General features: G+C 44.6%; 1 protein-coding gene across 3 annotated transcripts in view; it reads left to right on the top strand.

Moving 5' to 3' along the window:
- The window catches only part of TRMT2A (tRNA methyltransferase 2A), a 106808-nt gene extending 87938 nt beyond the window's left edge, over nt 1–18870 (top strand). For all 3 annotated transcript variants that reach the window (XM_078667920.1, XM_078667921.1, XM_078667922.1), the window contains exons 10-12: nt 9359–9475; nt 13032–13128; nt 18446–18870. In XM_078667920.1, the coding sequence (XP_078524046.1) occupies nt 9359–9475; nt 13032–13128; nt 18446–18701 (470 nt within the window). In that variant the 3' untranslated portion in view covers nt 18702–18870. The remainder of the gene's footprint in view (nt 1–9358; nt 9476–13031; nt 13129–18445) is intronic.
- The last annotated feature ends 9054 nt before the right edge of the window (nt 18871–27924 follow it).

The raw sequence follows: 27924 nt of genomic DNA on the forward strand, positions 1-27924 counted from the left end.
AACAGCGTCCAATGAAACAAGATCACCTGACACTGTTAAAACAAGAAGTACTATCACTGCTAGAAAAGCATGCTATAGAGAAAGTTCCACAGCACCAACAAGGAACAGGAGTATACTCCCTATACTTCCTAATTCCCAAAAAGGACGGATCTCTAAGGCCAAGACTGGACCTAAGACCTCTCAACGCATACATAAATTCGGAACATTTCCACATGGTCACGCTCCAACAAGTACTTCCTTTACTGAAGAAAGGGGACTTTCTTTCTACACTGGATCTAAAAGACGCTTACTTTCATATCCCGATTCACAAAGCCCACAGGAAATACCTCAGGTTTGTGGTAGAAGGACAACATTATCAGTTCAAAGTCCTTCCGTTTGGTGTCACAACGGCACCAAGGGTGTTCACAAAATGCCTGGCAGTGGTGGCAGCTCACCTAAGAAGACAACAAATTCATGTCTTCCCATACTTGGACGACTGGCTAATAAAGGCCAGGTCACAAGAGGAATGTCTTCAAAACACACAAAAGACAATTCAGCTACTACACCAGCTAGGGTTCACGGTGAACTACACAAAGTCACACCTACAACCAAACAAGGTTCAACAATATCTGGGGGCTACTATAGACACAGAAAAAGCCAAAGTGTACCCCAACCCAGTCAGGATCCAAACAATGCTTACAGTCATTCAAAGATTTCAGCCACAACACTCACTAACAGCAAGAGTGTTCATGCAGCTATTAGGGATGATGTCATCCTGCATACTACTAATACCATATGCCAAACTACAAATGCGTCCGCTACAAGAATGTTTAGCGACACAGTGGAATCAGGCTCAAGGGCAGATTACAGATCTGGTGTTGGTAGACGACCGCACACACCGCTCTCTGAAGTGGTGGAACATAACAAACATTGCCAAGGGGCGGTCGTTCCTAGAACCAATTCCACAGGTGACAATAACAGCAGACGCATCGCTCACCGGATGGGGAGCACATATGGACAAATACACAGTACAAGGAAGGTGGAGTGTGCAGGAATGAAGACTGCACATCAATCATCTAGAACTACTAGCAGTGTTCCTAGCATTGAAAGCCTTCCAAATACATGTTACCAACAAAGCAGTCCTGATCAGAACAGACAACATGACAGCAATGTATTATATTCAAAAACAGGGGGGGACGCACTCTCTCCAACTATCCAGACTAGCACAGGAAATTTGGAGATGGGCCATTCCTCAAAACATCTATCTGTTAGCCGAACACCTACCAGGAGTCCAAAACCAGATAGCAGACATCTTAAGCAGACAGTCGGAACAAATACACGAATGGGAACTGCACCAACAAATACTGCAGCCATTCTTCCAAAGATGGGGACAACCAGAGATAGACCTCTTTGCCACTCATCAGAACGCAAAATGCCAAAGCTTCGCGTCCAGGTATCCACATCACCTGTCGCAGGGCAATGCGTTATGGACAAATTGGTCCAACAAATTTGCATACGCTTTTCCCCCTCTCCCACTAATCCCATTAGTGGTCAGGAAGCTGCAACAACATTCAATGACCATGATACTAGTAGCACCCACGTGGGCAAGACAGCCGTGGTTCACCACGCTCCTGCAACTCTCACAAGTGCCACATCAAAAGCTACGAATTCTACCCATGCACCTTACACAGAACCATGGAGAAATAATGCACCCAGATCCAACTCAATTGAACTTAGCGATCTGGCTCCTGAAATCCTAGAATTTGGGTACTTAGATCTACCCCCAAATTGCATGGAGATAATTAAACAAGCGAGACGTCCAACCACCAGAGCATGTTATGCAGCTAAGTGGAAGAGGTTTGCTATACACTGTACTAATAACAATATCAACCCTCTGGACGTATCAACAAAGGAGATTATTTGCTACTTATTACACTTACAGCAATGTAATCTAGCGTACACATCTATCAGAGTACATCTAGCAGCTATAGCAGCGTACCAGCGATAAAAGCATTCATGGAAGGCCTTAAAAGAGTCATTCCACCAAGATTACCACCTTCCCCAGTCTGGAACCTCAACGTAGTACTCACCAGACTAATGGGGCCACCCTTCGAACCTATGCATAGGTGCGAAATACAATTCCTTACATGGAAGGTGGCTTTCCTTATAGCCATTACCTCACTCAGGAGAGTAAGTGAATTACAGGCATTGACAATACAAGAACCATTCCTACAGTTACACCAGAATAAAGTGGTTCTTAGAACAAACCCAAAGTTCTTGCCTAAAGTAATTTCAGCATTCCACATCAATCAGCCAGTGGAATTACCAGTCTTCTTTCCAAAGCCACAGACGGTGGCAGAAAGGGCTCTACATACACTAGATGTCAAAAGAGCCATTTTGTACTACATAGAAAGAACACAAAACTTCAGGAAAACTAAACAACTATTTGTAGCATTTTCCCCAACACATAAGGGCAATCCTATCTCTAAAGCAGGCATCGCTAGATGGATTGTAAGATGTATACAAATATGTTACATTAAAGCAAAGAGAACATTAACTGTTCCTCCTAGAGCTCATTCTACACGAAAACTAGGAGCATCTATGGCATTCTTAGGGAACATTCCCCTAGATGACATATGTAGAGCAGCAACTTGGTCTACACCACATACATTCACAAAGCACTACTGTGTTGATGTACAGGCTGCACAACAAGCCAGAGTGGGCCAAGCTGTATTAAAAACTCTATTTCAAACAGTTGCGACAGACACTGGTGACCACCGCTAGGGAGGTAACTGCTTTACAATCTATTCATAAATGTACCATCTGCAGCCCATATGCCTCGAACGGAATATGCTACTTACCAGTATGCATCTGTTCTTGGCATAGAGGGCTGCAGAGTGGTACATGCCCTCCCGGCCTCCCCGGAAACCTGTGTCTGTCCCAACATTATCTTATTTAGATACACTTATATGGGCATATCTTTATGTACTATACTACACTACTCCATCTAACCCTACTATGGCAAAACAATCTAAGGATGGAGCCGATGCCCATGCGCACTAACACCGAGAGGAGGAGTCATCTATGACGACAAAGACTTCTCCAGAAGAAAAACAAAGTGCAATCATCCGAGCCAACACCAGATGGCGATCTATTCATAAATGTACCACTCTGCAGCCCTCTATGCCAAGAACAGATGCATACTGGTAAGTAGCATATTCCTTTTGGCCAGAGTCGGCATCCGCCTTGGGATCACTTGAGGCTCCCCCTAGGGGTGGCCTGCCTCCCAGTTTAAATACCCCATGGCAAGAGGAATGGAGATGTCCAAAGTGAATGGTGGGGAGGAGGAGCGGCTTACATTTAGAATGGTTTGGATTGGGAATATAGTAGCTGGGAGGCACAAGTAGTACGGCTTTAAAAAGCTGTTGGAGATTAATATTTGCATAATATTTACTTTGCCTCCAAGTAGCAGTCATGTGGTAATGCAATGAATATCTCTGTATAGTCTAGACAATGTTCAATAGTGTGGGGAGTTGTCCATCCGGTTCTTGCTCCCCTAAATTAGAATCCTACCAGAATATGCTGGAAATTATGCAAATCTCTGAAACGGAGTGCGACGAGACTCCCTCCCTTCACAGAGGATCTTGTGGAATAATTTTGAACCAACCTGGTGCTCCCCCCACCTCTGTCGTGGTAACAAAAGTGAGGGAGGTATGCAGGTTCCAGTTAACATAAGCAGGTGGTGCTAACAAAGACTTGGGTACAGCTCCCACAGTGTCTGAGATGCACAAAAAGAAAACGGCTACTCAAACCAAAGGCAATAAAGAAAGTTGAAATTGAGGGGGAGTGTCCTTCTAGACTACCCAAAGTCCTAAAACTTACAGAAAAAAAGAGAGCTGAAATCTCTGGTTAACACCACATTAGTTTACCAACCACACAGGGCCTGGGTTTACCACAGGCCAAGAACCTACATATTTTCCCATACGAAGACAAACAAAGAATTGCTTGTAAATTACAGAAATAATCAATTTAAAAAATGTAAATCAGAAATGATCGGAACTTTCCCTCTTGTTCTTTGCTATGCTGGTTTAGAACCAGTGCAGTATTATTCATAATCAGAGTGGACCGCCACAAATATATGTAAACAGGGATGTGTGTATGAATTATTACGCACAGGAGTTTTCCCTCCTCGCTTCCAAAGCAGTTTGAGTCTGGGAACTTTGCTTTCTCCCTCATACCTGCTCACAGATACTTTCATGGGTTTATTTTTCATGTGAATGTACAATGTCATTGGATTTCTCGGTTATTGTGTTGTATACAAATTAAGACATAGTTAATTTTTACTGGGTATCTGTTAGAGTTGGGCAATTTAACCTAGTCACAGGGAGATCAGAGCCAAAAGTTCTGATTTGGCTGTAAGAGCCCATGTGCAAGCAACACCATATAAATGAAACGAGCTCTGAGCACATGCAAATTTGAGTACAAACAAATTTATCCGACAGTCGTCATTTTATTCTATCTTTTCTTTAATCAATCAGTACTTCTTGCACCAGCCAACACGTGTTTAGTCTTTGGGTAAAGTCACCCTACGACTTTAGTTGTTAATATTCTTCACTCTTCGTGATATACGTATCACTGTACAAAGGCCATGTAGCGTGCTTAAGTGTGCAGTAAATTCAGTATTGTGCCTCCCGAGTACGAGCCGGTGTGGGCATACCCTCTATTCAGTGTGTAGTTCTGCGGAAGGGCATACGGTGAATTTGTTTGTACTCCAATCCGCATGTGCTCGGAGCTAGTGTTTCATTTGCTGTCTAAATTAGGGATGCAGGTAGACATCACTCTTCTTTTTTAGCACTGCCTTGATTATCTGCAATTGAACAAATTTGGGTACTGTGTTTTTTGTGCGCCCAACTTCCCTTATTCACTCACATTAGCTTAACACACCATAGAAATGTTTGACATGTAGATCGTGCAACAAACATCATGTAAAAATATGATAACGTTTCTACAAGATTCCGCTAAGTGTATTTTTTGTAACACGCAGAAGCATCAGATTATGTCTTCACTGAGAGGCATTTGAGTGAAACTTTTTAAACTTGAGCTTACGAACATTCATGCCCTTACTTCGTGTATGCAGTGTCATTAGAAAACTAAGAGAAGTCAGTGCACCCTATATGTAGCCTTGTTTCTGTCTATTAACTCAAACGCAAAAAGAAGTTTTTGTACAGCACACATCCTGTACTCACATATTTGAAGGTGCTATCCTATGTGATAATGAAAAAAGCAGGCTTTTTGAAATAACCTATTTCCCTAGGAACACCCTGTTTGGGTAGTCTGGTTAACAATGATTGGTCCCGGATTATCTGGTTTCATACTGTGCAATTCAAACACTATATGGCATCCAATTCTCCTCCCTGTTGATATCAAAGGTGGTATTGTATGCTGATTGAATTCTATACCGGTTGCTACACCTGACCATTTGGTAGATGGTGGGAGTGAAGGGCATTACTGCACTTTTGTTGTCCATGGTCAGGAAGTTTTGGTCCAGGCCTATCCTTTTGTTTGTTCGCGATTGCTACTCTGCAGCAAGTGTATCCAAACAACAAAATTGTTTAAATGAATTCTTGCAAATTGTGTGGTGTTTTTTTTGTTTTTGTTTTTTAAATCGTGCAAAATGTAGAAGCAGTGTGCATGGAAAGCCTGTATACATAGTCACTTTTTTTTTCCTGAAGACATTGGGGTTAGACTCTGAGAATCATCCAGTAATGACGGGTGTCAGTAGATGCTCTGTGCTGCTTCTTACACCTTTCACAAAAGCGCGTGACTTTCAGATGCTTCCAGCACAGTGCAGAGCGATGAAAGGTCTGATACTTGGTCACAGTAGGGTGCATGTGCTATTTGTGTGAACAAAAGCTGTTAGCACTCCATACAAACCCTCCCCTTGGTTGAACAAAGGCTGTTAGCACTCCTTAAAAACCTCCCTTGGTTGTTTCCTTGTGTAGGACTGCACAGTTTACCTTTTCTTAATTCCAGACAGTTTTACACTGCTTTTGTTTCCATATCACTTATGATGTTTGGTTCTACTGGTTCTCTATATCTGCTCCTGGGGGAGATGGCGCGTTATTAACCCACTTTGACGTGTGCTAACTCTTAAGACGTACTGAAGAGGATGTGTGCAAGAGCAGTAACAAATTAGTAGATTGTGGTAGTCAATCAACTCATTATTTACAAGTATGTGAGTTTGTTGTCGTCAAAGCTTTGTGTTTCATTTGATAAGTTCTGTGTGTTGCGCAAGCCGAACAAGCTCTGTTTGTGTTATGTACATTCCAGTTCCAGATCCCGATGGCTGAAAGAGTAGGATCTGGACTGGAAAGTCTTTGGATGTATTGAGATGGGCTCTGCTGTACCTATGCTAAATATATTACAATAAACACCTACACTACAACTTACAAAGTGTTCCTGTATATATGTGTGTGTGTGTATATATATATATATATCAGAAAGTACTTATGTGGCTGGGAGCGGATGATAGAGATCTCAAAGGACTTACTTGTCGGAGCCTATCATTAAACAATGCCAACTGCTGGCGGCTAGAAGAAACACTCCTCGGCACCTGATCGTGCTATCGTATGTGGCTGGCTATGTGCGTCTGAGGAAGTGGAGTTATCTTCAGATTTCAGTGCCGAAGACACAGTTTTTAGAATCACCCAAACTGCTGCAAGGGCAGCCTGTATATTTCTTCAGCAGCATCTACGGAGTAAGCACGTGTAAACAAGTTATCGCAATTACTCTGTCAGTGGTAAGCTTGTTTTGATCAGTATTTATTAACATTTATTTGGCGAATTGTGTGACTGCTTCACATTGGTGATTTATGAGCTTGTACTACAACTTTCTGGCTCGGATGTGAGGAGCAATACTTTTCGGCTATATTGGTCAGCATGGCCATTCATGGTAATACAACAACTAGCTTATTTCTTACAAAATCTGGGTAAACCTTCACAGGAGTGGAAACATTGGCATCGAGTTTTCCGGAATTCTATAGTGGCTGTTGATGGAACTAATTTTACACCATCCAGGAAACTTGTTCAATTGTTTGGAATCAGAAGCACAGAAGATTTTTGATAACTTGCTGGTACTGCCACCCACAGAAGCAGAATCTGGAGATGCCAGAAATTGGAATGTCTATATTGAGGCCGTTAAAGGTCTTGAATTACACTTTGCAGATGAACCCAGTATTGTTGTGGAACGTGTCCATTCTAACTCTAGGAAACGGCATTGATCAATAAATATGTTGCATCACTGCGAATTTTAGCGAATATATGTAATTTCGAGAATGCTGTGGATCAGTACATAAGAGATCAGATTGTTCTGAATTGTGCTTCAAAGAAAGTGCAGGAATTTGTTTTTGGGTACCAATGCAACTTTAGAAGAAACTATTCAGATAGCTAAAGGAATTGAAAGATCTGCGAAATCTGTGAAACTGATTGCTGACCGCATGGGTGTCAATGTTGTGAATAATTTATATAAGCATGGGATGGGAACAGTAGTAACGTCAGTAAAACATTTACTAAGAATTGTTTTAGGTGTGGGTCTAATCCACATATGGGGAGCAGTGTGAATTGCCCTGCCCAAAGTGAAACATTTTAGTCTGGTATTTCATGTATGTGTGTGTGTGTGTGTGTGTGTGTGTGTGTGTGTGCGCGTGTGTGTGTGTGTGTGTGTGTGTGTGTGTGTGTAGAGGTGGCAACTCTGTGAAATTGACTATGTACATCATTCTGATGTACAGGAGATGAATGAGAAGTTCACTTAGGTGGCGTTGACGGTTGATGAAGAAAGCAAGGGGTCTTTGGCCAGCAATCAAGATCCCTTTTGTTCACTCATTATTGGTGACATTGAAATTAGGATGATGGCTGATTGATTCTGGATCTACTGTTACTATGTTATCTGATGCAACGTTGAAGTTCTATTGGTCTAACAAAAACCTCAAACAGGCAGATATAAGAGCGGTGGTTTATGGAGATTTGGATATAGAAGCATTTGAATTTTTCAAAGACACTTTGAGTTTTACTGGGAGAGATATATTCAGGAGAGATGTATTCACCAAAATCTATTTGGCTGTTAATGGCAAAGATCTAATGGGTTGGGTTGATCAAGGAAGACTTGGGATTATTTTAAGACCTGGTACTGATGCCCCCATTATGCTGGTTGAACGAAAGATTGATGGTATTGAAAGTATTTTGGAGAAATATCCTGAAGTTTTTTGTGACAATACTGGGTAAGGGGAAGGATCTGAACATCAGATAGTACTGAAGGAGAATGCTGTGGCTGTGGCCCATGAAGTAAGAGATGTGGCATTATGTGCGAGAGTTGATTTGAAGAAACACTTGGAGGAGTTATGTGCAGATAAAATTATTGAGCCAGTGAATCCTGCGGAGTGGGTTAGTGCTGTTGTGATGTCCAAGAAAAAAGGAGGCCAAATAAGACTTTAGGGCTAATTATTAGTTTGATGGAAGGGGCCCCAAACAGGCACCCCTGGGGCTTTTGCCCATTGGGCATTGTGGCTGGGAGCACATTTTGTGCCCCATTCCTGCACTATCTTGTGCGCACTGGTGCGTGTTGACAGTGCGTACAACTGTGCAGGCGCTGCAGTGGCATTGCCTTCAGACTCATTCTGAGCCGAAGCATGCCACCACCTCAAGACCGCAGCCGGCACATTGCCGGCCTTGTGGTTTACTCGTAATGCTGTGGTCGGGATGCCGCTGGCTTGGCGTCGTTCTCCCAACCACTGCACCAGCAGTCCGGCAGTCGGTCCGCCACAATCGTAATCAGACCCTTTGTGCTGACTTATGTTCTTTAGATAAGAACATTGTGGTGGATTGTCACCCGCTATCAAAGATTCAGGAACTACTGACCATGATTGGGGGAGTTAAATACTTTAGCAACATTGATTTGAGGGTAGCATATCACCAAGTTGTTTTAGGAAACAAATCTCAAATGTTGACCGCATTCATTACATTTAAGTATTTATGGCTGCCTTTCGGGTTATCCTCAGCAGCTAGTGCTCATGTGTAGCTTATTTAAAGACGTATAAATCTAGGTAAAGTTCAATTTCAATGTTATGGATAAGTTGAGGCTGAAACAAAAATAGAAATGTGGTATTAACGTTCCAAAACCTTTAACCTAAATGTGCCTGAACTAAGTACGAAATACACAGAAATTGAACCGTTTTAAACTATAAATCACTAAATGCGTTTCAGGGTCAGAACTTTAACTTGAATCCCGGATTTAGGAGTGAGGCATGCATTAGAACTTAAGAGGGTTCACTGTATTTTGTAACAAATACCTTGCAGTTCTAAGTTTTCTTTCCCTCCTTCCTCAGAGCTGAGTAACATTGATTTTCGCTGTGGAAAGGCTGAAGACTTGTTCCCAAATCTGATCAACTCTTTGGCGTCGCAAAACCCAGTGGCAGTGGTGGATCCCCCAAGAGCTGGACTGCGTAAGTGCGACGGGTTTGCCATAGATAAAAATGAAGGGGGAATCTGAATAGTTCTGATCCTTGGGAGAGCAGGTTGCAAATTCCACCGCATTTCACCATTGGAAATTCCACAGCACATATCCAGCTGACTTTCTTGTAGCACTTATTGGGGTTTTCTCTTAACTTAGAGGGACACGTTCCCACACTCTGCATATCTTTTTTTTTTTGTTTACTATGCGCCACTTTTCTGTGTAACTTATCATTTTGGGTAAGAGTTGTAGGGTCTGCTTCCTATGGTCACCCCCACTTTTTGCTTTTGCTTTACTGGTTTTCGACTTAGATGTGACTATGGGCCTGCTAATCAGACCCACAGCCCAGATGCACTCTCTCTAAATTCACACCATGTACTCTAGGTACATCCACAATTGGGAATTGGCTCACCTTATCAGCCCCTGTAGAAGTGTACCCTAGGTACTCGGGGCATAGGTGTAACCAAGGCCTACCAGGGGCTGCAGCATGTATTATGCCACCCCTGGCTGGCCACTCACACTGATACAACTGGCTGATCACTCAGCTGGGGCAAGGTCGTGTAATCACCCCTTGCTTAGGTATAGTATTCCTATATCTACCCTTAAATAGAGACACACAGTAACCTATAAGTCACTCCTATGGCAGGCCTTAACAATCCTGGAGGCAGAGTGCTTGGTTATGTGTGAGATGGTGCTCTAGCATGAGCTGAGCCTGTCTGCAGCTTGTGGAACCATGTCCTTCTAGCTGTTCTATGATATCGCCATACCATATACTCTTAAGTACATTATAATCCTCGCGGTTGTATGCTAACTTTGGTTTGGCTTTATCTAAACATGTCGTGTAAGGTGTCATACGCTTTGGAATACTACCCCCTCGCCAATTCTGGCGACGGGGGTAGCATTCCACCCTTCTAGAGGGAGAAGACATGTTGTTGCTGGCTATCCCGGTGAAAGTTAACCAGAGCCCCAGCGTCACAAAATGGACGCTGCTGCCACAGACACAAGTCTGACCTCCTGCTGCCGGGAGTCCTTCCAGTCACGGAGGTTTGGACAATAGGTTTATTACCTGGAGAGGTGCGAGCACCACCCCAGACAGGACTTTGTGTATTGGGACAGGAAGGGCTGAATAGAATGAGACACTGCCTGGGGCACACTAGGTGCTCCATGCATACCCCAGTTCAAACCGGTTGCTGGGGCACTCCAGCCCCAGCTCTGGTGCGAAACTGGACAAAGGAAAGGGAGTGTAACCACCCCCCTTCCTGGTCCCACCCATAGGAGGGACCTATAAAGTAATCCAGCCCCTTTTAGTTGTATAAAGGTAGGAGCTGAGCCCCAGGACTTTAGATTTTGATCCTGAACTGAAACTTGAAATGAAACTCTGGACCTTCGACGTTCTGCTGAAGCTGAAGACTGAAGAATCTCCCTTGTGGCCAAGGAGTGACCACCCTGGACAACCAGGCACCATCCAGCAAATCAACGGCTTGCTTTGTCGACGCTCCCGCCGGGACCCGAGCATAGAGCCTGACAAGACCCAGACTTCCAGACCTCTCTGACCCTCTCTTCACGAGAGCGGTAACTGCATACTGGGGATGCTCAGACGTGAGTCCCAGGCACTCCACACCACTGGAATCAAGCTAGCCGGGCTGATGAGAGGTGTTACCTCGAAACCGGGCCGGTCCTCGGATGCTTGTTTCCGTTCTGGGAAGGACATGGCTTTCGTAGTTCGGACTGGACTGTTCCCATGGGGCACCGGGTCAGCGCTGATTTGCATATCGCCATTGTCTAACCCAGGGTGGTGTGGAGTGGAAAAACGATGGATTTGGGCCCAGATCTTTGGACTGGGGTGAATGTGTGACATTGATCCACATTCTGTCCATCATTGTTGTGTTTTCTGGGGATTGAGAAGCCCCGAATCTGAGCTTCACCTGCACCGAAGATCAGCCCTCCACACTCCACGAGTTCTGCGTGGGGCCCTTCTGCTTGTGTTCTGCTCGACGCGTTGTCCGGTTGCTGGCCCGTTGGCTAGTAGCCTCTGTGACGACAATCCTTTTGAATCAACTCGCTGGTCTGGTTGCTCCAGACTGGCCCTTGCCTCCCTGCAAAGGTGAGGCACCTCAGACCTTGCTGGTCAGCATCAGAAGCCTTCTTTGAATCCTGCGTGGGTTGCCTTTGCCAAGGCTTGTTGACTCCAATCCGGCAGTCGACCCCTCCATCTGCGAGAACCTTAGTGGGACAGCTCCTCTCCAGCATCTGGTCTTCCTCGACGCCTCCTGGTCCGCGTGGCTGAAGAGACAAGCTTCACGACAGCACCTGATTGCTCCTCGACGTCGTCTGGTTCCACCCGGTCACTGGCTAGTGACCCAGACTCTGTCCCCTCTGCTTTCAGGTCTTCTTCATCCTCGATCCACCCTTGGATCCACTCGGACATCTTTCCTCCAGGTCTCCATAGGTTTCAATGGCGAAACCCGACACATCTTCCTGTAGGTGAGGTAACACGAGTACTTCGGTGCTCCCAAGGGTTTTGACTATCCAAGTGTCTAGGTTTTTAGTTGTTTCCTCCTAGCTAAACCGGAAGTGTCCTGATACTTCTTTTTCTAAACTCTAGTTCCCATTGACTTAACATTGACTCTCGCGTGTGAGTAAAGACTCAGCACGCGCCACCTGTGGGCCTCCCACTTCTAAACTAAGGTTCAGATAGTGTAGCCCCAGCGATGCCCTAGGCCTTTCCTTTTCTCGTGACGTGGTACTTATACCACTTTCTTAATATATGGTTTGCTTCGCCCCTAGGGCCTAACTGTAAATTGTGCAACTTAAAGTATCCTGATTAAGTAACTTGTTATGTGCTTCGGCCTCTGATCTCATAAAGAGTTCAGAGGAGTGTGTTAGTAAATAAATACATATATATTTTATATATATCCTGTGTGGTGTCCTTTCATTTGGTATTCAAGGGGTTACATATGGTAAAACAGCTGGCTTTAAACGCCCTCAAGAGTCTTTTAGCCTAAGACTGTTCTGTCCACGCTACCAGTAGGATAGCTGGTCTATAAGGTTGACTTACAACCATCACCATAAGGGTTGTTTGGACTGGTGCAAGGTGTTCACTAGAATAGTGAACATCATATACCAGGCCAACTTCTCACATGTACCCTGAAATAAAGCAGTGATTGGCTTCCACGACACTCCCCCATGATGGAACCATCTTTTGGGGGGTTTTTTCGCCTGCAAGTCCCCTAGAAATTTCCGGCTATGATGGCAAAGCAGGCGGTGTTCCTCTTTCCTAACAGAGCTCAATGGTCACCTTTCTAATTATTTTACCATTTAAATGCTGCTACATGGTTCTCACCTAGCCAGGACTAAAATGGCTAATCCCAGTTCAAAAGCCTGAACTAAGTCTGATGCCAGGAAACAAATACTCCCCTACTCTGACTGAAATTGCAAGGGTAAAAAGAAAAATGTATTTTTTTAATTCATGTAAAAAAAGCAAGTTTTCTTAGTGATCAAAATCTATTGTGCGCTCACTAACTTTATTTATTTCTGATATATTCTAGACTCCAAAGTGATTTTGGCTATCCGCAGAGCTGAGCACCTGAAGAGGCTCCTGTACGTGTCCTGCAATCCCAGAGCTGCAATGAACAACTTTATAGAGTGAGTTGCTACTGTGTAGTCCCCTTTGTCTGCTTAGCTATATGTTTGCAATCTTTTTCCTCCTTCAATGAGCTCAACCCCTGGTGAATAAAATGAGCTGTTGCAGTTAGTCATGTGAACTTATACAGGACTGTTAATGCAGCAAAGAGGCATTCAGGGTGTCTGAAGTTGGAATACTCATCACAATTCCTTGCATGACCAAAAAAGAGTAAATGTGTAAGATGAGATGTTAGCTGAAGGTGTAGCATAGAGGAAAAGCTGACCCCCATTATCAACATCTTGGTGCCAGTGATAAATAGATGTACGACGTCTGCTGTTTCTTAGTAATAGACTTTTGCATGTCAGGTGCTATGCATGTGAATAAACATCATATCACCCATTTGTTTGAATGGGTTTATACCCTGACCAGTTTCCTTCTTAAAATCGGCGAGTGGCAAAGGGGTTCACTTGAAAGGTTTTAGTTTAGTAAAGGGAAAGGACCTATGGTATAGGTAGAAGAGTCACCATAAATAGGTGACTTCAATGTACTCCCATTCACAATTTGTGGGTAGATTCCACTACATAGAGAAGCTGGTAGGAGACGGTAGTATTAAACGGGTTAGGCCTACACCATCTGATTCCATAGTACCTACTGAGCAAAGCATGCATTGGCTTAGTGGGGAAGCCTTGAGGGTAATGCCTGCACCATGCATGTTCATTGGCCACCCTACATATTTCCTCAACCTGTAAATACCTGGTAAATACCATTGAAGGTCTCTGGAGCGTGCTTGAACTCTTGTTGGAGGGTTTGACCAATGCTTAGAGTAGCTGTGGGAGATGTAGGCTCTAAACTGTTTGGCAGTGGTGGCCCTTGCTGCAATTCTATTTGCATTGCAGTCCCCTAAAAGTGATATAGTCAAGTAAGAATGGAAGTCAGTGCCTGACATCAGGGTTGTGCAAATTTGTCTTAGCTGAAGAGGCTTGTGGCATGGGAAAACAAGCATTTGCAGTGCAATATGTCTCACATTTATGCAAGTTTGAGCTATTGACATTGTAAATAACAATGCCTTTTATTTATTTTTCTTGTTTTCAACCCCTTCCATGCTCATGACGAGCTCAGCTCGTCATGACCACACCCGTTTTTATTGCTGTCCAGCACAGCAGGGGAATCGCTCTAGCAGCGATGCGGTTAAAACATAAATAAAAGGCATTGTTATTTACAATGCCAATAGCTTAAACTCGCGTAAATGCGAGACCTATGGCATTGCTAATGTTTGTTCTAGCCAGTCACCCGAGAGCTTAAGAGCGTGATGAGGCTGAAAGTAGGTCACCTGTATACCGTGACAAGTCCCAAACAGGGAATAACGTGGCCATGACTATTGAACATCTCTGAGAGATGTTAGTCTTCAGTTGAGAAAATATATTTAATGCATTGTTCCTCATCACGTCCACAGACCTGGAAAGCAGTGCACTTCGGTGCGAGGCTGGTGTTTTTGGGCTGCTTCGGGACTCCTTTTGACTTTTCCAATGTTTTCCAGTGTTTTTATTATTTATTGTATACTGCATATGTTTGCAAAAATTTTAATTAAAAAACACAATACTGTACACTTGCCAAGCCCAGACCTCTTGGCTTTGCCACTTCTTGTTTAAAGTTGCTCTACCAGCACAGCTGCTACGTTGTTGCTTTCCATTTACAAGGCAAGAAAGGGTACCCACGAGTACTTGGGTGTGGGCGCCAGTAGGGGTGAAAGGTAAGGAGACAGGCAGTCCTGAGGAGGCCCTATATGAAGACGCGATGTTTACGGGATAGAAATGGAGGGGGTATACCTGGAATAAGAGGGTGAGATTTAGGGAGATAGTGGGGTTACCTTGTGCCACAGCAGAATAAACCCATTTGCACTGGGGGAGAAGCGTTGAATCCGAAGTGGCATCTGATGGAAGAGCGCCAAGAGCGGAGGAGAGCTACACCCCCAGGAGATCGGAGGTTTCTGCATAAATAGAAGCTCCCTCGCTCCAGGGGAAAACACCAGCGATTTCACATCTAACAGTCATTCCTGTAACATGAATTGGAAATATAAGCGCATTAATATGCAAATGAGCAGCAAAATCTTGCTGCCGTTATGCAATTATTCGCGGATTCGAGGTGACGGGGCTCTATCGCGCTCCGAAGCTCAATAGAAATTGAGTGAAAAAAAGTCACTTTAGCCGACATCAGCGCTGCTGTCACGCTTAATCCTGTTATGATAAAAGTAATTTAAAGAAGTGATGCTTCCGCCGTAGTCAGCAATAATGCTATTTTCAACGGCCAGGCACAACGCATAACCTAGGGCAATGCACTGACCGTATCTGGCCATCAATACAATTCACCCAGGCCGTACTTACTCTTCCTCGGAACCGCAGCGCCCGCCACCCCCCCCCCTCCTGCCCTGCCTCATGCTCGCAGCCCCGCTGTGCCTCACCTCAGGTGTAAAGCGGCACAGTGAGCAGCTCAAGGTTTATTTTTACATCATTAACCGTCCCCTAATCTAATTATATTTACAGTCGGAAATAGTTGATGCTGTTATTGTCACGTGGTTTCTTTTGCGTCTTTTGACATTCATTAAAAGCGCTTTCGAAAAAAGCGCTTCATTGAAAAATATATTTTAAAATAACGTACAAAAATAGGAAAGAAGCTAGGCATGTCTTCATGTAGGTGAAAATGCATGAGGGAAGAAAACATTTTCAGTGTTCCAACATTTCAAAAGGACAGGATGATAAGTGACATGAACAACCAAAAACAACAAGCTCGTTCCAAAAACAAAAGAGGATTGCGCCGGAGCATGGGGATCTCTTATCTTTATGGGGCCATATGTATAAACACATGGCCCCATAAAGATAAGAAAGTGCTTCATGACAGCTGTGAAGCAGGCCACTGAGTCCAGATCACAAGCCAAAGGGAGGCAACCAAAACACCTCATTTCCAATGGCAGGCCACCGTTTAACAGAAACAGTGATGCCGGCCAATTGGAATGAGGGGCGGAGCTTAAAGCCCTCTTCTGAAAATCCTCATCTGCATTCAATCTCGTCGAGCGATCTGTGCATGTGCGCAGTCACACTAGGCGAGACCTAGAAAGCCAGGAGCAAGAATCTTCCCTTTAAGTGAAATTTCAGCTATACCCCCAAAGCAATAGAGGATTGAGCTTGCAGACCACCTCATCTTGATAGTGTGGCGTACGGCTCAGAGGCACATACGCCTGATGTTCACCAGTGCTCCTTGATGAGGTTAGGGTACAGTGATGAAATACTTCAAAGAAGACAACTTCATGTACCTTTGCCATGATCTCTGATGATTTGTTCATCAGTCTGGTCACAGCCAGGTTTAGCTTGCTTCAGACCTGCCAGGTTTAGCTTGCTTCAGACCTCTCAGATTCAGAGTGATGACTTTGTTGCCCGCTGAGAAGGATTCCTCAGGCATGTTTGATAGGCCCCACATAGTAGTTAGCTTGTGGCTAGCATTGACTCATCTTTGCCTCTTCTCTGAGAACATTCGCCTTCTGAGGGCTGTCAGAAATTCCTTCACTACAGCACAATATAGGAGTAAGTGGCAGAGGTTCTGATATCTGGTCTTGTAAAAACATTAATCCAATAAAACTCTCAGTGGATGACATTGACCTCGAGAAATCTTCCTGAATCTGGCGCTCAGGTAGACTCCTTGCAAAGTTTGCTACCGTAAAGCCACTTGCACGTACAGTAACAGGCCAAATAGTACTTTGTCCGTTAAGACTAAGTTGTTGAGCAAAGCTTGGCTGGCAAACACCACCTTTTTCATCCTGTGAAATATTGTGAGTTAGTTGGGATTCTGGATCTGGACAGAATGTACAGCCCATGGAGCCTTATTGCCTCTTGCAACATTAGGCTATCATCTGGGGAGCTTTCTTCCTAGTTGCTGTTTCTTTTGTCAGGCACATAGGTGTGCTCCTGCCCTTGTGAAACTCAGAAGCAAACACCAAATTCTATTGGGATAGGGTTGTGTGAGGTGTTTTGCCACCCTTGCTCCAAAGGTGCTGACTGAACACAACATAAGCAAAAATAGTTTTCCACACTTTATTTGCCTGCATGCTTATTCTTTTGAGTTAAAACGTACTCACCCTGGAAGTCTGCAATTTCATCTTGACTTAATTAGGGTTCTGCGTTCAGCAGAAATTATGCTGGCCACGTCCCTACGAAGACCCTTATTATAAGATAGATTACTTTATGCGTGTCCTGCTTCTATACCTTGCACACAACAAAACCTCCTCCTGATGTCCAAGCACACTCCGGTGAAGTTACAGCTAGTCCCACTTCAGTGGCTCTGAAGGCTTCATTTATCTCTAAGTGATGCACAATTTGGACTGGATGTTCATTAGAAATCCATTTACTTAGGCCTAACCTGCATAATGCTACCTCCTCTTTCTCTGTTCTCTTTGTTGTAAAATCTACTCACAATGGGAGAAAGACAATGTAGTAGAAGCAATATGCTAACAAGCAAACAAAAGTTAATCCTTGTAGTGGCTCTTACTCCTAGTTCATAGGTTTTGTCCCGTTATCAACGCTCTTTCTCCAACCCCTCGCCCTACAAATTGTTGATAATGGAAAAGACAGTCTAAGTACCAAACAGCGTGGGTATAAAGCTCTGTGGCTTCATATGGTGCACAACTGCATTCATGGTACCGGTTGCGCACAGCTCTAAATCACCCACTACAAAACAGTTTCTAGTCTTACTGATTGTAGTGGCGTGGTACCTATAAATTAATGGACGCCTGCCTGCTGACTAGGTGCACAGAGTGACCACTAAGGAATCTGTACTCTTTGATGTGAAGTGTGGACAACGGGTGGTTTGGAATTGGGCATCCATCATACTGCTTTAAAATTAGCAGTTGTCAACCTGAGCAGATAGCACACAAGTAGAAGCAACAAATAAAGTCCAAATGTCAATCCTTGATGTGTTCTTCTTGTTTTATTCCAAGTTTTTTAGGTATATTTCCATGATATCCATCTTCTTAACCCCTTCGATGCTTATGACGAGCTGAGCTCGTCATGAGCTACGGCACTCGTACGCTGATGACGAGCTGAGCTCGCCATGTAACGCGGCTTTTTGAAAAACGCCGCGCACAGCGGGAAAACCGCTAGCGTGCATGCGGTTAACAAATTAAGTTCAAGCCACAGACCATGCCAAGGCTTCTCACTTTCCATTAGTATTGCAGAGAGAGGTTACAAAACAGCCATTTCATAGCTCCTCATATTGCAATGAATTTCTCTTTACATGATTTCACAGGTGTTTTGTCCCCTAATTCAATTAGTTTTTCATCTTTTTTCACAGCCTTTGTCGAGCTCCATCTAACCGTGTCAAGGGATCTGCATTCCGGCCTGTGCGGGCAGTGGCTGTGGACTTGTTCCCTCAAACCATGCACTGTGAGCTGCTGATTTTGTTTGAGAGGGTGGACTATTCTAGCAAAGCATCTGCTAATTCGACAGTGAATGATATTCCTGCTGTACCGCTGGTTACTACCTCCACTAGTAGTGACAATAACACGCCAACACCGGAATTGCCAGAAGAAATGGCTTCTTGCATCTAACACCATTCTGTAGTGTCCATTTGATCAATGTACAGCTGTATCTGGAATGTAGAATCATTTTGGTAAGAGAAATGCTTTGCTTTAAAAAAAAAAAAGTGGACTTGATCTATTCTACAGGAAATTCTCTAAAGGATTTTTGAATAAATAACATGAAAGAAACAACTTTGAATATTTGTCCTGATCTTCACGTGCTGTACCTCTGTGTAACCCAATACTAAAAGGAGTATAACTTAAATGCATGGATGAAAAAAAAAGATTTAGCACTGATGTGCTGCTTATTTCTGTAAAAGCTCTCTGACTATTTGTGAAGGACAGTTTAGTAGAGAAATCATTTTCCTGTGGCTGTCTTAGAGCAAAGTGTCTTTGAAGTATCAATCTAATTACCTTAATTGGGAGCACTAATGTTTGTTTACGTCTTTTAATTAGAATTATCATGTACGACTGCTTGTGAATGCTCTCTGATACAATGTGTATAAAAATATAAAAGCAGAGTTGGGAATTAAAAAACTGACATTTACAGACAAGGTGTAAGAAGGGCCACCTTTGGGCTTGCCTCTGATGACATTAGTCTTTTTAAAATACTGTTCCTTTGTTATCCTTCCTCTCACATTTAAGGAACAAGTGCCATCTGGTGTTCTCCAAACTGATGCCTGATCCAACCAAATGATCAAATATGGAATATGCCTACCAGGTCCTTCCCACTACAAGCCCTGCGGCAAGCGATACAAGACCATTTCAGGCTACCCCAAAACATAAGAACAGACCTGACTGGGCCTTTCACTCTTTAATCTAAGGCCACTCTTGGGCACTAATCATTCTCTGAATTCTGAAACTAAACCCATGGAAATCCGAACAACTTTTGGAGATAAATGAGGTTGCATCCCAGGCCAGTGTGTCTTAGACGACTGGAAGATTGGAGCTGGCGCCTGGGTGATGTCTGTGGGCTGGACAATATCCTCCTTGGTTCATGGAGGGCGAGGGGATGCTTTTGGTTACTTGAATACAGGTGCTGCAGAACATGGGAATTAAGGCCCTGAGCCAAACATTTGTTTATATTTTTTTAAGATGTTCTCTATTCCAGAGTCTGAAAGCAAAGTGCTCCACCGGGGGTAATGCTTGACTAGTGATTTATTTGAATCTTTTGATTGGCATTACAATCAATTCCACCAAATGGTGTGAAACCAAAAGGCAAACAGGAGATGGTTTTGAAGAAAAGATAAGCAGATAGAATTCGAGTAATGAGTACTCTTTGGGTTAGTTCTATGATGGAGGGAGCTAGTATTGGGGATAAGGACAGGGTTACAGACAGGTTGAGGGTTAGATATAGAGTTAGGATTAGGGTCAAGGTTAAGAAAACGTATTCAAACTACAGGTAAATGCAAGCCATATGATTTGAGCTAATGCCCATTGAAATGGAAACAGGAATGTTCATAGCTTGTGTTGATGTAGATACACATGCTCTGCATACTCCTGCATCTAGTGTTAGGCACAACCAGTTTGTAAGATGTTTTTCTTCAAAGAAGTCTTTTGAGTCATGAGATGTGCGGTGACTTGTTCCTTGGTTCACCGTGCGCATGTGCACTGACTCCATATTGAATAATTTTTGTCTGCCATTGGGTTTGGACATGTATCAAAAAGGTTCTGAGTTAGTTGTATTTCTTACATGTTTTTCAGGTCAACACTGTACAATTTTAATACTTTTTCGGAAGAATAGTCCTCCTCTCGACAGCTCTCTATCCACTACTTCACCGGACACCTTCAGAGGACTCCCGACCACCACTCAAGGCACTAGGAGCCTCCCTGCTCCCTTCGGTGACCACATGTCCTCCCTTGACCATTTCCACCAGAGAATGCAGACTGGAAAAGGGTGAAGGAACAGACACCTTTCTGACATTGCCCCCAATGCAACTCGAAGTGTCCATAGTCTGATCACAAAGACATCTGCAATTTATGCCTCTCCCAGATGATGCCTTCTGCAAGTCCTGACTCGTCTTTCACTCGAAGAAGACTTTAAAGTATCCTAGAGATATGTACTGAGCACACTGCAAAATGCACCAAAAGCCATAGTCCAAAACTCTGTAAACTATTTTTAGAAGATCCATTCAGCGCCAACGAAGGTGAGGATGCAGCTCCGTCTGGAACCCTGGCAGCCAGCCAACACCAGCCTAGATATGATACCCTAGAGCGCATCTGAGTGCGAGGAATAAGAGGAAGCCTAGCCGATGCTGAACAACCACTGGCCTTTGAGCCAAGATGACACTCAAAATGTCTCCAAGAGGCACGCGACCATGCAAGGGTTGCATAAATAGTCCCACAGGGTAGACCACTGCTCCTGCAGGAGTCTCCAGTTATGAATATAAGAAACAGCCATCTCTAGGTCTCCACAGCCTTTATCCTCTGGCCAGCATTGAGAAGGTTTCTGAGTCTACCGATATTCCACTGAAGGGTGTCGAGCTGAACCCGATCCAAGGATATCGAGCACTCCGACTCACTCCCAAAGTCGATGCCAAAGATCACACCAAAGCTGACTCAGAAAATCCCAACCATTCCATTCACCCAGTCAAAAAAAGGCTTGCCTTCAAATAACCTATCTGTGATGCCCCCTTGGAGCCGGAACCAAAGAAACGTAGGGACAGGCACAAGCCCCCTTCCATTTATGCCACCACCAACTTCACCACTCCAGCCACCATGCTCACTCACACCACACCACCGCCTCTGCCTCCGTTAGTGTCACCTGAGAGATCCCCACACACCCTTTTGAATCCAGGCAGTCCTTTGTGATCCTGTCAACCTATATAACCAGCCCTTAAACACAGGGCCTCCTGATGACCCTTGGGAAGACTACAGTGTTGATCCCTCGGGGTGATGCTGACTTGGACCACTACCCTGTTAGAGGATCCCCACCGGATGATACCACAGCCTTCAATGAGGAATATGACCTTCTAGTCGAGACTCTTTCCAAGCGCGCTCACTGTCAAGTCCTTACCCATGTTTAAGGGCATGCTTAAATCTGCCCTAGAACATTTTAAGTAGCCAGTAAAGGCTGGGGTGGTAACACATAGGGTAGAGAAAACGTATAGCCTAATAAAAACAGCAAAAGATTCAATGCTGTGGGAAAGGGTACTGCTAGGGTTTGCCACGCACTGGTACATAGCCAATTCTGCCGGACTCTTCTCTAGGAACAACAGGTCTCAGTGGAGGGGAGATGCTGGCACTCATGAAACACAAGAGGAGGTCACAAAGGGTGGGGTGTGCACTCATGAAGCACTAGAGTTCAAAAAGGGTAGGTAGATGGGGTATGGGAAAGCCTATCTTGACATTTGTCGCGTACTCAATGCCACAAACACAGCCTTCAGGGGCATTAACTGCAGCATCTCCTCAGCCTCTTGTTCATCATGAAGCATCTCATTAGCCCCCAGGTTGATAAGATGCTAGAACAAATAAAAAACACAATGGAGATTGCCATGTCTGTCTGTATCCTGGTAACCTCTTTGCCACGAGGTTCCTTTTGCAAGCAGCAAACTAGGGGAGGGGCCATGACTACATTACCAAACCTGCCAGAGTTGTACTGAAGACAGCAGCACAACTTCCACCAGTAGGCTGGGCTGGATCACCACATGGCGGGGGGGAACAGAGGGAAGGGCAGAGGTGGCTCCAGGAGAGGAGCTTCCACTTCTAAGTAGTGGCTTGCCCCACCTCCCACGACTACCTGTGTGGGATGAAAAGATTTCTTCTCTCACTGGGTGTAAATCTCATTAAACCAGTGGGTTGTAGCAGTAGTTCACCATGGCTACTGTCTAGAACTTCTCACAACCTCCCCCAACATACCACCAGCAGACATGTCCGCCGCTGAGACCATCCCTGCCTTAAGAAAGAGGTACAAACGCTCCTCCAGAAAAGGGCACTAGAGGTAATGCCTCCACACCATCAGGTATAGGGCGTCTACTCTCTGTAGGAAAAAGCCCCTTTTTTACATGGTCACCCCCACTTTTTGCCTGGTAATGGATGCAATTTTGACAGAAATTGCACTGGGTTCCTGCTAACCAGGTTCCCAGTGCCAGATCCCTTTCCTTAAAACTGTACAATTGTTTCCCCCAATTGGCAATACCTTTAGCACACCTGTAAGTCCCTGTTAAATGCTACCCCAGGTACCGAAGGCATGGGTACTAACGAGGGCTGCAGCATGTATTGTGCCATGCTAAGGGACCCCTCACCACACCCATGCAAACTGCCATTGCAGGCTGCGTAATAAGGGGCAGAGAAAAGTGAAGACACAATATGGCACCCCTCCTGTGTGCCATGCCTGCAGATACTGCATGCAATATAAGTCACCCCTACTGCAGGCCGCACAGCCCTAAATCGGGGTGCATTATATTACATGTGAGGGCATATCTGCACAAGCAGATATGCCCCTATGATGTCCAAGTCGGTTCTTGGACATTGCCAGTGAACAGGAAGCCATCTTGAGTATATGTTCTGGGCACTGGTGATTAAGAGTTCCCCAGCAACATGATGGCTTAACTGAAACCAAAGACATTTGGTATTAAACCTCTCGTATTAATAAACCCACACTGATTCCAGTGATGGATTTACTAATGCATGCACCCAGGCTGCCTCCCTAACTAGAGAGACTATTATTGACTGTGTTAAGTGTGAGAAAGGGATGGATATCCCTTCGTTGAATGGAGTGTACCTAAGCCTGCGCAGCGTTAACAAAGAATGCATCTTTTCAAATCCTAGCACAGTTGATACCGCGCAGAAAAAAGAGCTTAGAGATGCTCATATTCACTATATAATACAGAAAAGATCAATATGGAATCTAAGAAATCTTCTGTTCTTAGTTATATGTCTATAGAACCGTACCATCATCCTCTACCCATATATCTCACCTTACCTATGAGTCATTGGGAAAGGAGCCTATTATTTAGTCTGCGAGCAGGAACTGTTGAATTTGCACTGAGTTTTCCTCTCGGTTACCACCCCAACCTTGATCACGTACCATGTCCATGTGACTGGGTGAGTGGCCAATCAATTTTACATTTTCTATTTTTCTGTAAATATTACATGAAATATATAAGGTGGCTTTTATACCCGAAGAGTCCCATCTGCTTGGATACTGCCTATTCGTGTATACTCACTCTGGCTGATGAAGAGCTGGTTTTCCGTATAAGCACACTTCTGAGAATTGCCACCCAAGCACGAAAGACTATGTCTGATTCTTAAGCTTTAATTATGTCTGAACAGCTATATACAATTGCTGGATGAATTGACATTTTATACAATAGTAATTTATTTACCACTAATGAATCTCCTTCTTAATCCATTTGCCATAATGTTATGTTTTATATCATTGTAACTTCTCTAGTACCATGTATTTTTTCCACTCTCCGTTTGTTATTCAATTTGCTATGATGCTGTGCTTTTATGGCTATAAAGATACCCGAATAAAGTTTATGAACTGAACTAAACTGAATACATGCACCCAGAGGTGCCCCCTGAAAACCTACCAACCTCTAGTGTACTGGCTGACTTGTGTAGACCAGCTTGCCACCACAGACCGGTTTCTGACCCCCTGCAGGTGAAAGCCTACGCTCCCTGGGGGCAAACACAGTGCTGTCACCTCCTCCAAGCACGATAGCTAAGTAATCAGCATACTTCAAAGACCTCTTCTGCTGTTGATATGTGACGCAGGCTTTCCCCAAGAGAGGTGGAAATGCCCCCCGCCCCGGGCCCATTTGGCACCAGGACAGGTGGAAAAATGAGCTAGTCCGAAGGCGTGTTCCCTATCAGGCTAGGTCCACCCCTAAGGTGGGCTTCATGATGTGAACACGAAAACAAGAATTCCAACATCTTGGTTTTTGATGGAATTAGGATCACTGGCTCCAGGTAATGCCCACTTCCCACAGAAAGTGTTTCTATAGAGAGTGTAGTCACTCTAAAGGTAAGTAGCCCATTAGCTACTACCTGTCACTCCCCTGAATGCCCCTAAATTGAGTATTTAGGTGGCACCCCTGATGCCAGAAACTTTGTTTCGATGGATCCATAAGAAGAGGACAAAGAAGAGCCGCAGAAACGAGATCTGAAGACTTGCTGTGGAATTTTGGCACCAAACCCTGCCTGCCTGCACCAATCTCAACAACCGTAAAGAAATCGACTTGTCCTGCAGCTGAGCCTCTACCAAGAACTTGCCTAGGCTGCCAACCCTTCACAAATTGCCTCCCTTGGAGTAGAGGAGCTACTCCCCTGCAGTCTGCAAGCACCAAAACCGCAAATTCCGGTTCACTGTATTGCTGCTTCCCGGTCGTACCAATGCAGCCGCCGCCCAGGAAGACGTCTCCGTGCTTCAGAAGGTCAGACCCATCTCCCTACCAACTGAGAAGGTGCCATGATCAAGCGGAGCCTCACAGCACCACCACCTGGGCTAATAGACCCCTTGCAGGAACAAAGGTCTGTTTAAGTACAGTCGGGACTTCAACAGCACCGTGATCGAGCAGACATGAAGGGTCTTCAGCGCAGCAGAGAGCCACTTCGAGAGTGGCCCACTTATCCTGGTTTTGGCACCCTCAACCAGTGAGACCAACAACCGCTAGGCCCTGCTATGTACCAGCCGACCAAACCCCTTCTGCACCCGGGCTCCACATGCACCTCCTGCAAGAGTGCCTCGTGAGGCAATGGTCTCAGGCGCAGGGTCACTCACAGCTGTGTGCATCAGTGGAACAATACCAACTTGTTATATGGCTGTTCTTTCTCAGACCCGATTCCGCAGGTGACCGTTACCATGGATGCTTCCTCACAGGCTTGAGTGTGCATCTCAAAGCCATGACCATGCAGGTGGAGCAGCCCCTTAACACTAGGGCCTCCACATCAATTACCTTGAACTGCTTCCCATTTGCCTAGCCTTCAACACATTCTTCGTAGTCACTTGAGGGAAGGTAGTCGTCAAGACAGATGACATGACGCCATGTATTACTTTCAGAAACAGGGCGGCACGAATTGTCCCCAGCTCACGGTGCTAGCACATGGAATTTAGCATTGGATGATCTCCCACAGCATACAACTCCTAATGGAGCCTCTTCCGGAGGTGAACAACTTTGTAGACTTTTTCAGCCGTCTATGACTGGGAACTCCACCTGCAAGTCCTACACTGGTACTTCCAGCATTGGGGCACCCCACAAATAGACCTTTTAACGACCCTAGAAAATGAAAAATGCCCAGACTTCGCCTCCAGGTACCCACAGTCTATCTGCAGTGCACTATGGATGAACTGGTTGGGGGGTCTTTGCTACTCTTTTCCTTCTCTCCCACTCCTCCAGTACAGAGCGAGGAAAAGAGTCCAGGTATTCCCTTATAAGTGGACAGGGGCTTGCTTGAGCAATTCTAAGGTGCTATTCTAGGGGGTGGTGTGGTTGAGGAGTCTTAAGCTTATCAGAGAGGAGGTTTAGACCTCGGCAAATACACACATTAGTCAATAAATGATTCACACAGCTCAATAAGGAGAACGACACCAATTTGTAAAAATAACACACATATACACATATATATACACATATATATATACACACATATATACACACATATATATATATATATATATATATATATATATATATATACCACCTTCTTTCTGGAATAACGATATACATATATATAATCTATATATCGTTATTCCAGAAAGAAGAAGGCACCCACACGAAGGCTGACGGAATAAAGCTTCTTTATTTAAAAGGGCCTCCCTCGGCCCAGAGAATGAGGAGACACGTTTCGGTTGACTCAGCAGCCTTTATCAATCTGGTAGGCGCCATTTTATTTCAACATTATATAACCCACACCTAGTAGACATGGAAAAAATCCTAATCACATAATGTGAAATAATAAAGTACTTAAAATGTAAATGCTTACATTAGACATGTAATATAATTATTACAAAAGTGCATGGTCAAAATTGCAAATAAATAACAATATTAGAAACTCGGATTGGGTTCAAATATAATGTATGTCTGCCTAATGCAATGACAATCCACCATGAAATGTGCATCTTTACATAATTGACATGCTTAATGTATCACCATATCTGCCAATGACCATGGGGCATTTGACACTGACTACCAACTTTTATTTGTGTGTCATATACATGGCGCCAACCGCCTCAAATAATACTTTAAAAAAACGAAAACACTGCTTATAAAATCCGACAAATGTGGGAGACTCAGATAGGCTACTGCTTATTTGCTTTTATTGGGAGCCTAACAACCCCACAGAGCTGTGTCACGACAAGCTTCAACCAGCCTCACAAGCGCTGTGATTAAGCATTAAACAATCAATTCATATCACAAGTGCGCCACCTAGCCATTCTATTATATAATATAAAAGACACAATCGATGACTATTTGTAGATACATAAATGAAGCTACAATGCATATTGTGTCACACTCGATATGCAGGTTTGTTCATATTCATGCGGACTACCAGCAGGCCCGGCTCCAGGAATTTTTATTCAGGTGGGCCAAGGGGGCATTTGGGTGGGCCACTGCGGGACCGATTTGTCGCATATATGTCTGGGCAGGCCTGCTTCAGGGCCCTCCTTTATGTCTTCTTAGTCTTACAAGTCCCAGTAAAACACACTCTTTTCCAAATCTCTTTCTAAATATTATCACTCTCAAAAAGGTTTTTTTTCCATGTAATGTTCCTTTGATGAGAAGAGGAGGTTTCTGAGGTGGGAGTATCGGGCAAGTGACGCTACTCGGGCTCCCTCTGTGCGAGCCTTCAGGGAAAATTCCTCTTCATTACTACCTTTACCTAACCAGGGACTCTGCAATGCCACCTTCCAACAGTGCCCCTCATCCCTCCATGGTCCCCCCTATTGACCTCCTCCTCGGATTCCCTCACTACCACACGCCACAAGTGCCCCTCATCTCCCCACAGCCCCTCTCCCTCATGACCTCCTCCTCGGATTCCCTCACTGCACCCTCCACCAGTGCCCCTCATCTCTCTGAAGCCCCTCCCCCTCATGACTTCCTCCTCAGACTCCCTCACTACCACCCTCAACCAGTGCCCCTCATCTCTCCCTAGCTCCCCCTCCACCCCATGACTTCTTCCTCGGATTCCCTCACTGTCACCCTCCAACAGTGCCCCTCATCGCTCCATAGCCCCTCCCACTACCTCCTCGGATTCCCTCACTGCCACCCTCCAACAGTGCCCCTCATCTTTTCGTAGCCCCTATCTC

This window comes from Lissotriton helveticus, chromosome 11 (genome assembly GCF_964261635.1).
Source record: "Lissotriton helveticus chromosome 11, aLisHel1.1, whole genome shotgun sequence".
Taxonomy (NCBI): Eukaryota; Metazoa; Chordata; class Amphibia; order Caudata; family Salamandridae; genus Lissotriton; species Lissotriton helveticus.